Raw genomic sequence first — 15,229 nt, forward strand, 5'->3', positions numbered from 1 at the left:
TCTGTAGTATTCCTGTGGATAGCGGTTCACACTGTCATGCAGCCAGAGCTGAAGGGGGTGGGTAACCGTCTGCTTTCCCACAGGACCACAGCCGCTTTGTCAACTGCGTACGATTCTCTCCTGACGGGAACAGGTTTGCCACAGCCAGCGCTGACGGCCAGGTACGGGCTGGGATGGGCCTGGGGGTGGCAGTTCCTACCTCTTGGAACTTAGGTGTCTCCCAGGATGTGTCGTCACAGCCCACTAGACTCATGTCTGCTTTTAAATGGCACTGGGAGCGCAGTGTGACAGCATGTGTGTTTCAGAGCCAGTCAGTGGAGAAGTGGCACGCTCACTGCTGAGGGTACTCACACACACGTGACCCACGCATGTTTTTATTTCTTGGAAGATATACATCTATGACGGGAAGTCGGGGGAGAAGGTGTGTGCACTGGGAGGAAGCAAGGCCCACGATGGAGGGATTTATGCTGTGAGTATGACTCTGTCTCCTTAATGGGGGTCTGTGTGTGCAGCCCTCTGTGCTCATTCTGAAGTCAGACAGCTGGGACAAGGGATTGAAAGGGCACCGGGGCAGAGCTGCAGGGTCGCAGTGAGTTGGCTAGAGAAGCCAACGGCCAGGATAGGAGACCCAAGGACCAGGTGTCTTTTCTGGGACAAGTTTCACCCCCTCCCTGGTCTCTGCCTTGTCCTGCTCAGAAGTGGGGGCAATAGACAGGCTGCTTTCTGGGGTCTCTTCACACTCTGAAGTTCTCTGGCCTGTGACACATGGTTTTTATTTGAATAGATTAGTTGGAGTCCTGATAGCACCCATCTGCTTTCTGCTTCTGGAGATAAAACTTCCAAGATTTGGGACGTCAACATGAACTCTGTTGTCAGCACTTTCCCCATGGGCTCCACTGTGCTGGACCAGCAGCTGGGCTGCCTGTGGCAGAAGGACCACCTGCTCAGCATATCCCTGTCCGGCTACATCAACTACCTGGACAAAAACAATCCCAGCAAGCCACTGCGGGTCATCAAGGTGAGGCCTGCTTTGGGACAATAGGGAAGGATGAGCAGGGCCAGCAAGGACAGGGGATCTGGAGGGGCCCAGGGGAAGCTGGAGACCATCACTACTCTGAGGGCCTCCAAGTAGGGTGGTGAGACAGCATGTCCATCTGTCATCCACCTTCCTCTGCTCAGAAAGTTTCCTGAGGGCTCCAGATGTCCATCCCCAGGTCTGTCCTCCTGTGTCTGTCGGTGGAGGACAGGGAGTGCAGGAGGACTGTGTGTCTGCTGCTGATGGCATTGGGGCCAGGTGCTACAGGAGACCTTGTGGGCTTTTATGGCTGTTACATCCCAGTTCTCCTGCCACACCTGTGTGAGTCACACAGCCTTTGCTGCTGATGCCGGGCTGCAGTGGGGGTGGACTAGCGGTTCTTGGCCCTGGCTGTTTGTTGGAACCACTTTAGAGCTCTAAAAAGAGCTTGCTGCCCAGCCAGCCCCGTGGCAGCTCAGTCTCCGCATGGTCTCAGGGCAGCTGGAGCTGAGCTCCCTGTGCTGAGGGCCAGCTTGTTAAGCACCCCAGGTCTCTCATAGGGGACCCCTGTGGACATCTGAGAGCTGAGTGCTGGTTGGTCCAGCAGGCAGGGTGGGTTCCTACCGTCCCTGTGAGGCCCACACTGAACAGTAGGCTGGGTCAAATACTGTGCTGGAAAGAGATAGGACAGCAGCTCAGCACCTCTGCTTGGGACGTGGGTGATGTTCCCCATTTCTGCCGTGTCAGTTCCTAGTTTCTCCCATCCTGCGGAGAACTGTGTGTACCTTTCTCCCAAGATAAATGCCATATTGTGGCAATACGTGGGACACGACAGAATGCTTGGAAAGTTCCTGGGGGAAAGCCCTGAGCTCAGACTGTGCCAACTGGCAGTTGAGCGTGGCTGATAAAGAACAGAGAGAAACTGGTGGGGAAGCCACCTGCCCCCGTTCCCTGGGAGCAGCTGTAGAGGAGGGTAAACGCCTCCCTCTTGACGCAACTGTCTGGCTGTAGACGAGTCCTGTCTACAACCAGGTCTGTTGTCCCTGCAGTGGCAATTGGGATGTTGGGGTGTCAGAGTCCTCAGACGTCTCAGGGTGGGATCTGGTTGGGAGAGAACCAGGGCCCCAGCTGCTTCTTGCCAGATCTGAGGCCCCCTGAGCTGTCCCTGAGGGCTGCTGTGCTCCATGCAGGTGGCCACCATTAGGTGTCCCTCAGGACATCATGAGATGAGCTGGTGCATCTGTGTTCTGTTCAGATAAAGTGCATGACTCAGATCCATGTCTGGGCCCACGGGTTAGATGCCTTCGAGGGAAGGGCGTGAAGGGTAGGGCTCTGTCCAGCATCAGGCAACAGGGAAAGCTGGTGTGTTGGGAGTGTGCATTCAGGCAGCTGAGGGCTTTGGCGCACCTGCACTGCATGTGCAGAGGGGCTTCTTTCCCTCCCTCACCCAGGGGCCCAGTGGGTAGAAACCCACCGACAGGTAGGGAGGCAGGGTATTGTGTACTCAGCTCACCCCAGCCCACGTGTCCCTCCACAGGGTCACAGTAAATCAATCCAGTGTCTGACGGTGCACAAAAACGGTGGCAAGTCCTACATCTACTCTGGGAGCCACGACGGACACATCAATATCCTTTGATGCACAGAGCTGCTGGCAGGAGAGGGGACTTTCCTATTCCCACAGTGCTAGAGGCCAGGCCAGCCAGGTGGCTCTAGCCACAGCTGCACTCCCCTGACCAGCGTGGCCTCAGGTGTGTCATGTCCGCCCACGAGGCCCAGCAGCTCCAGGCCTCTGGCTGTGCAGCCCCAAGTGTGTGGCTTCACCTGTCTGAACTTGGGCTCCTTCCCTCCTTACAAGTGACAGTGCCACCCTCATCCTATGGGAGGCATTGGTTCTTAGAATTCAGAAGGACTTGGAGACCCTTTAGTAGAGTTCCCTTGCTTTAAAAATGGGAAAACTGCAGCCATTCCCAATGTCACACAGCTTGTAATCATCAGAACTGGGGCTGGAGTTCCTGGGATGAGGTTCCCTGAAGATGGGTGTGCCCAGAAAGCCCCATCTGGGGTTTCTATAAGTGAGGCCTCTGGTTTCTCCCTAATATGAGTGTTTTTGCTGAGCTCTGAGGCAGGGCACATAAAGAGTGAGGTAGGAGAGGGCTTCAGCCTGCTAGAGGCTGTCACAGTTGGTAGAGAAAAGGCCCCAGGTTTTACCTACTGGAACTGAGCAGTCCCCACACACGGTTTCATCTCCTCGAGGACCCTGAGGTCTGCCCCTCCCTGCTCCTGACTGGGTCCTAGTATAGTGAACACAGCTCCAGACAGCTCCTTCCCAGGGGTGTGTCCACAGTGGAACACACTGCTAGCTCCCCAGAGGGGACAGAAACCTGCATTTGAAAGGACAGTCTGTCCCTGAGCCACCCTGTACGCCTGAGCACCTGGGCTCGGCGTCCACAGACCTCCCTGAGGGTGCAGCCACCCAGGGTCTTGGCTAGAGGACACACAGCGGGCGCAGTAGCCTCCTGCTCATGGCCGTGTGCTTGGTAGCAGGTTACAGAAAAGCCGAAGGGAGCACTGACTCCATCATACCAGGTCCCAGTGAGAAGGGACTTCTCCCAGGCTGTGTGCTCTAAGGACAGTGCTCACTGCTGCAGGTCAATTGGCCATGGGCTCTGGTAACTTAGCTGTGTGTGACACTGTTAGACTTAGTTTGACTGTTTCTGATTTGGCACGTGGAGTTGAAAGTGGCCTATGGACGCAGTGGGGCCATCTTGCTGGTTTAACCACTTATCTGAAATTCCAGACATGAACATCCTGGAGCAGCCCCCTGAGGGCCAGGCCAGTGCGCCCCTCAACTGGCTGGGATATCTGGGCTGCCTGGTACTAGGGCTTGGCTGGCCTCATAATGGGGGCAGATACCACAGTCCTGGAGTCCGGGCTTTTTCTTAACCCTCACCCCACATTACTGGGACTCAGAGACAGGGGAAAACGACTCCTTTGCTGGCAAAGGCCACACGAATCAGGTGTCCAGAATGACTGTGGACGAGTCTGGGCAGCTGGTCAGCTGCAGCATGGATGACACCGTGCGGTACACCAACCTCATGCTGCGTGACTACAGGTAAGAGCTGAACTGCAGACCCCATGGAGGCCTGTTGCCGTCAGCAGTGACTGTGCTGGTCATGTCTTAGCTGCTCATCATATTTCTTTCCCTGAGCATTATTCACCTTTTGTCAGGCCCTGAGCCAAGTGCTGAGCTACAGACTCCGGTGGTGTCTGGGTCATGCTTTGGTCCACCCAGATGACCACCCAGTATAGACTCTATGGGGAGTAGGGGGGACAGCCCTATCCTTCAGGTACAGCGTAGCCTGCCTCAGAGTGTTTGAAGGTCAAAGCAGGCCCTGAAAGGAGCCTGGCACAGGGCAGGTGCTTGGAACAAGGGTGCATCCTCCCGCTGCCCAGGGGTGAACCAGGCACTTGGCTGATTGGCAGTCACTGGAGCTAGGAGAACAGCTGTTCTGACTGGTCAGAGCTCTGAATGCAGGGGACGGGGGAGAGAAGGGTACATGTTTCTGATCTCTTGAGAGGTTTTTACCCACCACTGACCCCAGGATGGCCACTCGTGTGTAGATGCCATCAAGACCTGTTGTCCTGCCTGGGGCGGGTCTTCTCTGGGAGACCAGGCCCCAGGGTGTGTCGTCCTTGGGAGGATCGTGTAAGCTGGCACCCATCGTGACAGACGTGGTGCTTGTGGGCAGGCCCCACTTGACTGACTGGCCCAGTGTCTTTTGAGAGTCAGTTGAGCCTCCCAGGAAGTTGCAGAGGACCCAGGAGTCTGGGCCATAGTCCTCTTTCTACTGTCCGTGGCCATCCTGCTCTTAACATATCCTTATTAAGGTCTTCCCTGACCACATCAGCCATGCCCTTATGCACCCAACCCCAGGGAGACTTGGGGACTCCAAGGTTGGCCCAGTTACATAGAAGTTTCCTTGACTTACAGTTTTCAAGAAGGTTCTGTGCATGTACTGATTTTACTAGGATGAGTTTTGATAGCATTAGGCAAGGTAAAAGATTACACATGATTTTTACTGGTTAAAGGTAATAAATTCTTAAAAAGTCAGCCTTTCCCCCCCAGCTGGGTGCGGTGGCTCACGCCTGTAATCCTGCCACTCCAGGAGGCTGAGGTGGGTGGATCGCTTGGGCTCAGGAGTTGGAGACCAGCCTGAGCAAGAGCAAGACCCCATCCCTGAAAAACAGCTGGGTGTTGTGGCAGGCACCTATAGTCCCAGCTACTTGGGAGGCTGAGGCAAGAGGATCACTTGAGCCCAAGAGTTACTGTGAGCTGCAACGCTACAGTACCCTGACAGGGGCAAGAAAGTGAGACTCTATCTTAAAAAAAAAAAAGTCGGCCCCCTGCAGGGGGAAGCAGAACTCAATTCTTGTGTGCCCAGGAAACTCCCGTCTTTAGCCGACACATGTAGGTCCAAAAGCCACATGGGGCAGAACAGTGGGGGTAGGTGTCTATCACAGAGTCACAGGGCGGAAGCTGCTCCCCCTGGTCTCTTACACCCAGCCCCCACTACCACTCCCCCCCATGTTAGCCACTTCCTCCTTCAGTGTAGTTACAGTAGAATTCCCTTCTCAATAGCTGAATTGCCGTGGTTTTGCAGTGAGTAGGTGTAAGTACCCATGCTGAGCTGCTAACACGCTGAAGTAACATGTTCCCCCTTCTCTCCAACAGTGGACAAGGAGTCGTGAAGCTGGACGTTCAGCCGAAGTGTGTTGCTGTTGGCCCTGGGGGCTACGCTGTGGTAGTGTGCATCGGGCAGGTTAGTGTGAAACTGGACGCCTTTGTGCAACCAGATGGAGTCTGTGACTGCACACTGCCTAGTTTCTGAACCCCACTCACATGATTGGCAGCTGTTCCAGCCACAGTCTCTGCAGAGCACGTGCTTGTGCTGTGCTGCATGGTCCCTCCCACTGCGCAGAGGAGGAGGAGGAGGCACAGGCAGATGAGTCCTGGACCAGGGCTTGGATTTGTCTGAGCAGCAGACCTTACTGTGTGCCCATTGTCCCTAGAGCTGCAAGAGACTCTACTTAAGTGGGTCTGTCTTGGCTTGTGCTCAGGTCCCAGCCCTGCTGAACTAGAGCATGTGACTTGAGGCATGAACCTCGCCCTCTCTGAGCTTCAGTGTTCTCATCTCCAGCAGGCTCACGCTGTCTTATGTTCCTCTCACAAATGAGGAGGGTACACTCAGCTGTCTGCTGGGGTTCCAAGAGCATTCCCACACAGGGTGCTACCCGGGCCAGAATGGGGTATAGTTTTTCTGACTTCGTAGCCTGAGTTCTCATCCACATAGGGAGGTAACCTACATGCCTTTGCTTTTGGAATTTCTGGAGCAAAGTGCTCTCAACTGAGATCCAAGCCTGACCCACTTTTTAGAGAACTCTGCTCTGTGGCAAACATCTGTCAGTGGACCTGGGTATCCCAGCATGTCAGCTGAGGAAGGCAGGAGCACCTGAATCCCTGTCAGCACACGTGACAAGCCCTGCTAAAGATAGATGCCATTTGGGATCCTCCTGCCCCTGCTCAGTCCTGTGAACTTAACTGCTGTGTGTCCCAGATAACAAGAGCTCCCTGCCAAGCAATTACTGTAGACAGCCTGGCTGGCCAGAGGGACACAAAGGGATGCACACATGGGGGCCTTGGGGCGTGGGAGCAAGGCCAGAAACAGTGTTCTGGAAGGCTGGCAGCCGTTCCTCTCCACACCGCCAGGCTCCTCTAGCCTTGGTGTCTGAACCTAGCCTCTGGACCTCTCTACACTGTGGACCTCAAGCAGAATTTCATGTCTCAGGCCTAAAGTTGCTGTCAGGAGAAGTTGTCCCTGTCCGGACGGTCACACTCTCAGGTGGGGCTCCGCTGGTACTGCCACTGGGAGGTGCCAGTGAGTCCCTGGCCATGCCGCGCTGCGCCAGGGCTGGGTCTGTGAAGTCCCGGGAACCCCTGGAATGAGCATGTGTGTCTTTTTCTGTGCTCTGCCTTTGTTCACTGGGCCCTCTGGGGGCATCTGTGACCCTCACTCCAGGTGAGGGTATTCTGCAAAGCTCCCTGTTACCCAGGGGCCATGGGGTGCTGAACGGGGCCTAGGATCTTAGATCAGGAAGCTCTGCAGTGGGTTCAGGCTGTGGAGGAGAAGCAGCTTCAGCCCCAGGCAGCGGGCAGCTGTTTCCCGGCCACTCCCCATCTCCAGGGTTGGTCAGCTTGGGTGGAGAGCAAGGTGCCTCCTGGATGAGGCAGTCCCAGCTCCACGCTCTCACTGTCACCTGGGTGCCTGCCCTGTCCCCAGGCTGTCACAGACACACTGATGACCAGGAGCTCTTTCTTGTGGCCTGAGAAGCCAGCGCCTGGCATGGGTCGTGTCATCATTACATCCACTGTTGCTTGAAAGCCATTCCCCACTGTTGAGCAGAGTCTGTGTGTCATGCTCGCGGTGTGATGGGAGGAATTAAGTGCCATCACTTTTCCAGGAAGTCAGTGCTATAGCAATAGCTGTGGTAATGATGTGATGATGGGGATAGTGACAGCAGTGTTTATTGAGGTTCTGACTGTCCAGTACCTACCTGTCACAGCTCTGCCCGGCTGGTGGAGCTCACAGGCTGAGGCTGAACCTATGGTGGGTGGAGGGCTCGAAGCCCCACTGGCCTGTGGCAAGTTTAGGGCTGCGCTGCTCTGACTGTCCGCCATGTGCCCACCCACAGGTTGTCCTGCTAAAGGATCAGAAGAAGTGCTTCAGCATCGACAGCCCTGGCTATGAGCCCGAAGTTGTGGCAGTGCACCCTGGCGGAGAAACAGTGGCTATTGGAGGCACGGTGAGGCCCTTTCCCTTCCCTGTACCCTCTGCCCTTGTGTGGGGCTATGATTTGGAGATGATGTGGGGTAGAGGAGCCCAGTGTGCAGCTCAGCTGCCTCCCACTGCCCAGAGCGGGGCCTTGCCCTGGCTGGCTGGCCTCGGGCTCCCTGCCATGCACTGAGGCCCCTGCAGCAGGGTGGGCCGCAGGCTTTCAGCAGCGGGGGCAGAGGTGTGCCAACCCTCCTGTCCTCTGGAGCATTGGGTCAGGCAGGGGCTGGGGGTGAGCCCTGGCGAGGGTCCGCACTGCAGTCCTTATTGCCAGACCATCAGTGAGCATTTTCCTTGTGCCAACCACTGACCGAGCCAGGTGTGGTGGCCGAGGTACCCACGGTCTCAGGAGCTCAAGTGCCCCTCCCCAGGCAGTGAGGCGGGGAGCACCAAGGAGGGTGCATCTTGCCCCAGGTCAGCCTTGTAAGGTGCTAGGGAGTAAGAGCGGGCGGCGTATCAGGAAGGGAAATAGACGCGCAGTGGAGCTCCCAGGTTGTGGAGGAGAGGCACGGGCTCTCTTCACCTTCAGGGTGCAGCGCTCTCGCTGCAGCTGTCCTTGAGTTCTGCCTCTCCTGTCATGCACAGTGTGGTTCCCACGCCCTGTGATAGGCAGGGCTCGAGTGTGCAGAGCAGTGCCCTCTGCTAGGCCGGGTCCTGAGGGCTTCACAGGGGACTCGCCCTCCTCCCTTTCTTACTGGGAGCCGAGCTGCAGACTCAGCAGTGCCCACCTCTGTTGGAGGTCCGTCTGCCTGTGTCCACACAGAGCCAGGCCCGGCAGCCAGCCCGCCCAGGCCCAGTGGCAGCTTCCTCCACCAGCCTGGGGACTTTGGGAGGCCAGCTGTGCCCCAAGGTGCCAACAGCCTTTCTCACAGAGGTTTTCAGGGGTGCGTTCACAGGAAGGGTTGTGCCCAGTGCCAGGGACATGGGAGGTGCATGATGGCATTGGCTCTGCAGCATCTGCTCTGGGTGCCCACCAAGCAGGCCCCTCCTGTCTCGCTCTCCTTGGTAGGGTGCAGGTAGAGGACACGGTGGGTCGGCTGGGCAGTGCCCACCAAGCAGGCCCCTCCTGTCTCTCTCTCCTTGGTAGGGTGCAGGTAGAGGACACGGTGGGTCGGCTGGGCAGTGCCCACCAAGCAGGCCCCTCCTGTCTCGCTCTCCTTGGTAGGGTGCAGTAGAGGACACGGTGGGTCGGCTGGGCAGTGCCCACCAAGCAGGCCCCTCCTGTCTCTCTCTCCTTGGTAGGGTGCAGGTAGAGGACACGGTGGGTCGGCTGGGCAGTGCCCACCAAGCAGGCCCCTCCTGTCTCTCTCTCCTTGGTAGGGTGCAGGTAGAGGACACGGTGGGTCGGCTGGGCAGTGCCCACCAAGCAGGCCCCTCCTGTCTCGCTCTCCTTGGTAGGGTGCAGGTAGAGGACACGGTGGGTCTGCTGGGCAGTGCCCACCAAGCAGGCCCCTCCTGTCTCGCTCTCCTTGGTAGGGTGCAGGTAGAGGACACGGTGGGTTGGCTGGGCAGTGCACTGGGCAGCCTCACCATGGCCCCACCTGAGGCTCATGAGCACAGCTGCAGCCTGTCCACACTGGGACTGGCTTCCAGCCCACTTACGCCTCCCAGAGTGAGCTCAACTGTGTAGCACCCGTATGGCCTTCATCCAGAGGTGCGAGGTGAAGAGAAGGGGAACCAAGGTGGTTCCTCCTGAGACGGGTAAAAGGGGCCTGTTAGCCCTTAAGTTACAGTTGGTGTTTGTGCTCATCACTGCTGGTGTCACCGTCCTCAGTGGTCTTAGGACAGGCAGCTTTATAATCTCTGCTTGTCACATACGCGTTTTCTTCCGTTAGTTAGGCGGCCACAGTGTCTTGTGTGCTGTGGCTGCACTCTCGGGCCTGGCCCCTCCCCGGGAGCATCCCCTCCCTTGCCACCAGCCAGTCTTCCTCTGGACTCAGGTCAGCAGTGCCACCAGAAGTCCTGTTCTGCTCGGTGCTACCCCCAGGCTATGTGGGTTGTGTCCTTGAGTGGACAACTGTCCCCAGAGCCTGTGTGGCCTGCCAGCAGCCCTGGGGACTTCTGGGCCTGTCACCTCTCTCTTTGACCTCACCAGCCCGGCCCAGCTGCCTCCCCAGCCTCCCTGTGGTGTGCTCATCTTCTTTCAGAGGGACACAGCCGGGTCTTGGGTGGGGTGACGGCTGCTCTCCAGTGCCACATTACCGGGTCTTCCCTGTTAGATAGACCTCAAATGGTTTCCCCTAAAGAGAAATTGCCCAGCTCGCAGCTTGAGACATCAACCGTTCCCACTTTTCCCAGCTGTCTCCCAGCCCCTGTCCTGTGCAGTGCCCGGGCCATACATATTGGGCTTTGTTTACCTTGTTTAATGGTAAAGAGCATTCTGGGCCAATGGTGTCACGCAGCTTATTCACCTGATGTCAGACATTTGGTGGCTGCTTTCCTGTGATTTCCTCTGCACACCCAGGGTCGCCTGGGCCATCTGTGAACACAGCTCTTTCCTGTGAGCGCTTTCCTGGTGGGACAGGCAGTTTCCCGCATGTAGGACCACGGGGCCCCAACTCCTATACCATGTAGGCAGTAAGAGGGCCCAAGAAATGATGTCTTGTCCATGCATGTGACCTCAAAGGACTCTTTTCAGAGACCTCGCGTGTCTGTGAACGTCCCTAGATACAGTGGAGCCCGGCCTGGGCTGGAATTCCACTGTCGTCCTCCTGCTTTTGCAGTGAGAGCAGGAGATCTCACTGGTGTTTTGGGGACACTAGGGCCCAGCTCCTCAAGAGGGCAGGCTGGTCTTCAGTGGATTTGCCTTTTGGGAAGCCCAAGGCTGTCTCAGGACAGGTTGCAGAGACTGGCCATGGTCTGGTGGTCAAGAGGTTCTGGAACAGCAAAGGGGAGGCCACTGTGTCCCTGTAGGAGTTTAGCAGACAGTGGCTGCCCGACTGTGGCTTTGGCTAGCTTGTCTGTCCACTCCCACCAGCCACTGCTGGGAGTTCTTGGGGCCAGGGTTGAACAGGACTGCATTCGTGAGGGCTGGGTGGAGTCTGGTGATTGTTGTGGGAACGAAAGACACTTCCCCCCTCTCCAGGGCTGATGGGGACAGCTATGGGTAAGGAGCCAGTGTGCCCTGTCTAGGGCGGCAGTGCCTGAGCATGGCAGGGTGATGGACAGCAGCTCAAGGCAGGCAGGTAGATGGGGTTCTCCCTGACAGCTGGGCCACAGGGAACCCTGCCCAGGTCCTAAGGTGGGCAAGGGTGGCTTGAGGCAGACAGGGCCGTTGCTAGAGAGCTATGTGCATGCAGGAGTTTGCTCTGAGTTTGGCCTGTAAACACCTATGCTGGAACTTCTAGGGGCATTTGTGAAAAGTCCAGGCCTTGAGCACCCAGACTTGCAGAGTCAGAATTGGGGGAGATCTAGGGTGGGATTTTTAACAGCTTCCCAGGTGGTTGTGCCCACAGTGGTAAGGGAGCCAGGAGATCTGTGGGAGTGAGGACCCGCCACTGGGCCTCTGGGGGCCCAGGGCAGGGCAGGGCTTGGAGAGGGCAAAAGGCACCTTCTCTCAACAGGACCCTGACTTCCCCCCTTCAAAAATGGGCAGAGGAGGGGAGCACAGTGAGTGCACGTGGTTTGGGAGAGCCTCACCTGTTTGCTGTCCCTGCGTGTAGGATGGCAATGTCCGCCTGTACACCATCTTGGGCACTACGCTGAAGGATGAGAACAAGATCCTGGAGGCCAAGGGCCCCGTGACAGACGTGGCCTACTCCCACGATGGCGCCTTCCTCGCCGTGTGCGATGCCAGCAAGGTGGTCACGGTGTTCAGTGTTGCAGATGGCTACTCGGTGAGCAGGCAGTGGGAGGTTCTCCGTGCTTGGTGACCTTGGGCAGCTGCACCTTTCTGAGTATTGTTTGCCCTTTCTGAGTATTGTTTGCTTGTGTCTAAGCAGCAGGCACCTCGTAGGATTGAGGAGCCAGTGAGCGCATCAGGGCCCCCGGCACAGAGCTGGCACCTGGTGCAGGGTGGCTCTGGCCCAGACCTCACCTGCTCTTCTCTGTTTCCACCCAAAACTAGGAAAACAATGTTTTTTATGGACACCACGCAAAAATTGTCTGCCTCGCCTGGTCACCAGACAATGAACACTTTGCCTCTGGTGGCATGGACATGATGGTGTACGTCTGGACCCTGAGCGACCCAGAAACCAGAGTCAAGATCCAAGGTGACTCCTGCCACTAGCCCCTGGCAGGGAATATTCATGGCCCAGGGTTCTGCCAGTCATCTTCTGGCTGCTGTCCCCAGGGCCGAGTGTCACTAGAGAGGTGATTTGGTAGGGCAGGGGCCGTGCCTGGGGGCCTCAGGGTGCCCTGTGTTCCCCATGGGAGTACCCGGGTGCTCTGCACAGGACCTTCACTGAGCTGTGTGAGGGCTGCACTCTGGACAGCTTTCCCTCCCCAACCCGGCCTCAGTCCCAGCCCAGGACCAGGTTCTCACAGCCTGGTGGTGGGAGGTGAGATGGTGGTGTCCAACAAAGGATCAGGGAGTCACACAGAAATGTTAAGCTTTTCCTAGGAAAAGCTTCCTTTAGAAAGGAAGCAGGTGAAGTTATCCTTAGCAGTGTATTTTTTTTTTTTTTTTTTTTTTTTTTGTAGAGACAGGGTCTCACTTTACTGCCCTCAGTAGAGTGCCGTGGCGTCACACGGCTCACAGCAACCTCCAACTCCTGGGCTTAAGCGATTCTCTTGCCTCAGCCTCCCAAGCAGCTGGGACTACAGGCGCCTGCCACAATGCCCGGCTATTTTTTTGTTGTTGCAGTTTGGCCGGGGCTGGGTTTGAACCCACCACCCTCGGCATATGGGGCCGGCGCCCTACTCACTGAGCCACAGGCACCGCCCCTTAGCAGTGTATTTTAATTGACATATTGTTCCTCCCTGGGGGTGGCCCGGCCCTGACTGCCATGCCCTCCTGTCCCCAGCACCACCAGGCCTCCATGAGTGCTCTTGTCCTCTGGTCCTGTTCTATACAAAGGCAGCCTTTTGTATTAAACATAAAACAAGTCTGAGCCCACCCCCAGAGCCTGTCCGCCAGCTTCAGGCCAAGGGGGGCCACTGGGCTGTGTCCTCAGTGTCTTAGGCAGGTGGGCAGAGAGCAGGTGAGGACAGAGGAGCCATAAAGCAGATGTCACTGGCTGTTCTGGTCTGTAAGGAAATAGACATCCTTCAGTGAGAATCATACAAGTCCATGAATGAAGTGGATGAAAGAAAAATTACAGCAAGAGCCAGTTGGGTAGAGTTGGGGGGTCAGGGTCTGTGTCCTGTGCTCACAGGTTTGCAAACACAAGCTGACCTCAACAGTAGGTGCTGCTGTGCCGGGGCTGAGGCTTCCCCTGTCCGGTGGGGTGGCACACCTACAGGCTAGAAGCCACCCAGGCTGGGGGAGCAGAGAACTGGTGGAAATCCCCCCCCTTGTCAAGTGGGGAGCTTGTTGGGAAGGACCAACTGGCTGCAGAGGGGACTTCTGGTGCAGACAGTGTCTGCATCTGGAATCTGGTCCCCTGCACAGGTCAGACAAGTCCCCCAGCCCTGTGCTTCTCAGCCTTTCCTTCCACATATTATTACTTTGATAGGTAAAAAGAAAGACTTTTTTTCAACTGTTTGTGGGAGGGGACGTGTTGGTTCAGGACTTGGAGGGAGAGAACTTGGAGAGAAGGTTGCTGTGCTCATTCTCCTGAACCTCATAACAGAGTTACCAGCCTGGCCCTGCTCCCACAGAGCTTTTGTCCCAGGATCCTGAAATGGGGAAAGGGGACCTGATTAACAATGATTCTTGGGGTTTGGGGGAACCCTTTCGATGATTTGGGTGCGGGTCGTTTCATCTAGTCCCTATGTGTGTTGAACTGGAGAAGTTTGGATTTCCTTACATCGTGCCCTTTCTTTCCAGATGCACATCGGCTACACCATGTCAGCAGCCTGGCATGGCTGGACGAGCACACGCTGGTCACCACCTCCCACGACGCCTCTGTCAAGGAGTGGACGGTCACCTACTGAGCAGCCCACCCCAGACGGACCGAATCAGGGACTGGAGTTTAACTGCAGCGGAACACATCCTTTCTCTATTTCTGTAATGCATCCCCTGCCCTGCCCCACCGCAGGAGGGAGGAGGGCCTTAGTGATGACGCTCCCCTCTCTCCAGGGTGTCCATGTCTGTACACGGCCTTCTGAAAGCTTTAGACAGTAACAGTTTGCACATGAAAAATAAAGCGAGCACTTAAACAACGTGAGGAACGTAACTAAAACCCACAGCCCAACCAAGCCTTGAGAACACAGAACATTCCAGAGGCAGCAGCCTCAAAAGCACACAGAGCCCCCCAAACCTGCAACTCTTGCTGTCTGTCAAGGGAGGTTGTACAGGGGAGCAACCCATGGGCCCCTCTTCCTCCCTGCAGAACATTTCTGCACAGGTGGAGAGAGGGCATGCTCGCTGCAGTTCAGTGAAGCCGGAACTCTGTGTGGAACAGGTGTCTGTCCCCATGGCGTGTATGGGTCTCCACAGGGCTGCCTCCAGGGAGCTGCCTGGAGCAGGTGGAGACACAGAACCCTTGGTTGTGTTTCATTGTCAGATTTTGTGCTTGATTTTACAAATGGCATTGTGGGATTTTTATAAATGTACTTTACTGTTGCCTGTCTGTTTACAAGCTAGTGCAGCCCCGGCACTGTGTCTGGGCTTGGAGAGCCCATGTTTGCCAGACCAAGGTGTCCTGGTCACCCTTTTCACCATCAGGCTTTGATGTTTTCTTGTCTTTCTCTCTCTCTGCTCCCAAGAGCAAAGATTAATTTAAGGGCAAAGATGAAGTCACTGTAAACTAATCTGTTATTGTTTTTACCTTCCTTTTCTTTTTCAGTGCAGAAATTAAAAGTATAAAGCACCGTGATTTGGAGTATTTTTGCGTGTGTCGGAATCACTGGTAAATGTTGGCTGAGAACAATCCCTCCCCCTTGCACTTGTGAAAACACTTGGAGCGCTTTAAGAGATTAGACTGAGAGATAATTAAATATCTTTTCTCTTCATTGTGGATGGCTGACTTTGTGTGCTGGGGGCATGTCGGGAGGTGGGGAGCCCTCTGCATAGGACCTTGTGCTTTCAGGTGTCTCTCAGCCTGCAGCCTCAGAGGGGAAATGTTGAGGAACCTGGATCTCACGGTGTGCCCTGTGGTGGGAGGAAGGTCCCCAGATAGAAGAGGCTGGGACTCCCAGCTCCTACTTGGTACTTCTCACCACACCACTGTGAGATCTGGGCTGCATCCCTGCCTTCTCTGTGCCTGAGTTTCTTCATTTG

The 15,229-nt window shown here is 56.2% G+C and overlaps 1 protein-coding gene across 1 annotated transcript in view; it reads left to right on the plus strand.

Moving 5' to 3' along the window:
* Window positions 1-14,961, plus strand: part of WDR1 (WD repeat domain 1) — a 39,048-nt gene extending 24,087 nt beyond the window's left edge. The window contains exons 6-15 of the mRNA XM_053566689.1: window positions 84-161; window positions 389-469; window positions 785-1,018; window positions 2,553-2,640; window positions 3,971-4,127; window positions 5,748-5,835; window positions 7,766-7,876; window positions 11,568-11,741; window positions 11,972-12,116; window positions 13,835-14,961. Of these exons, the coding sequence (XP_053422664.1) occupies window positions 84-161; window positions 389-469; window positions 785-1,018; window positions 2,553-2,640; window positions 3,971-4,127; window positions 5,748-5,835; window positions 7,766-7,876; window positions 11,568-11,741; window positions 11,972-12,116; window positions 13,835-13,941 (1,263 nt within the window). The 3' untranslated portion in view covers window positions 13,942-14,961. The remainder of the gene's footprint in view (window positions 1-83; window positions 162-388; window positions 470-784; window positions 1,019-2,552; window positions 2,641-3,970; window positions 4,128-5,747; window positions 5,836-7,765; window positions 7,877-11,567; window positions 11,742-11,971; window positions 12,117-13,834) is intronic.
* The last annotated feature ends 268 nt before the right edge of the window (window positions 14,962-15,229 follow it).

The sequence above is a fragment of the Nycticebus coucang genome, chromosome 17 (assembly GCF_027406575.1).
Source record: "Nycticebus coucang isolate mNycCou1 chromosome 17, mNycCou1.pri, whole genome shotgun sequence".
Taxonomy (NCBI): Eukaryota; Metazoa; Chordata; class Mammalia; order Primates; family Lorisidae; genus Nycticebus; species Nycticebus coucang.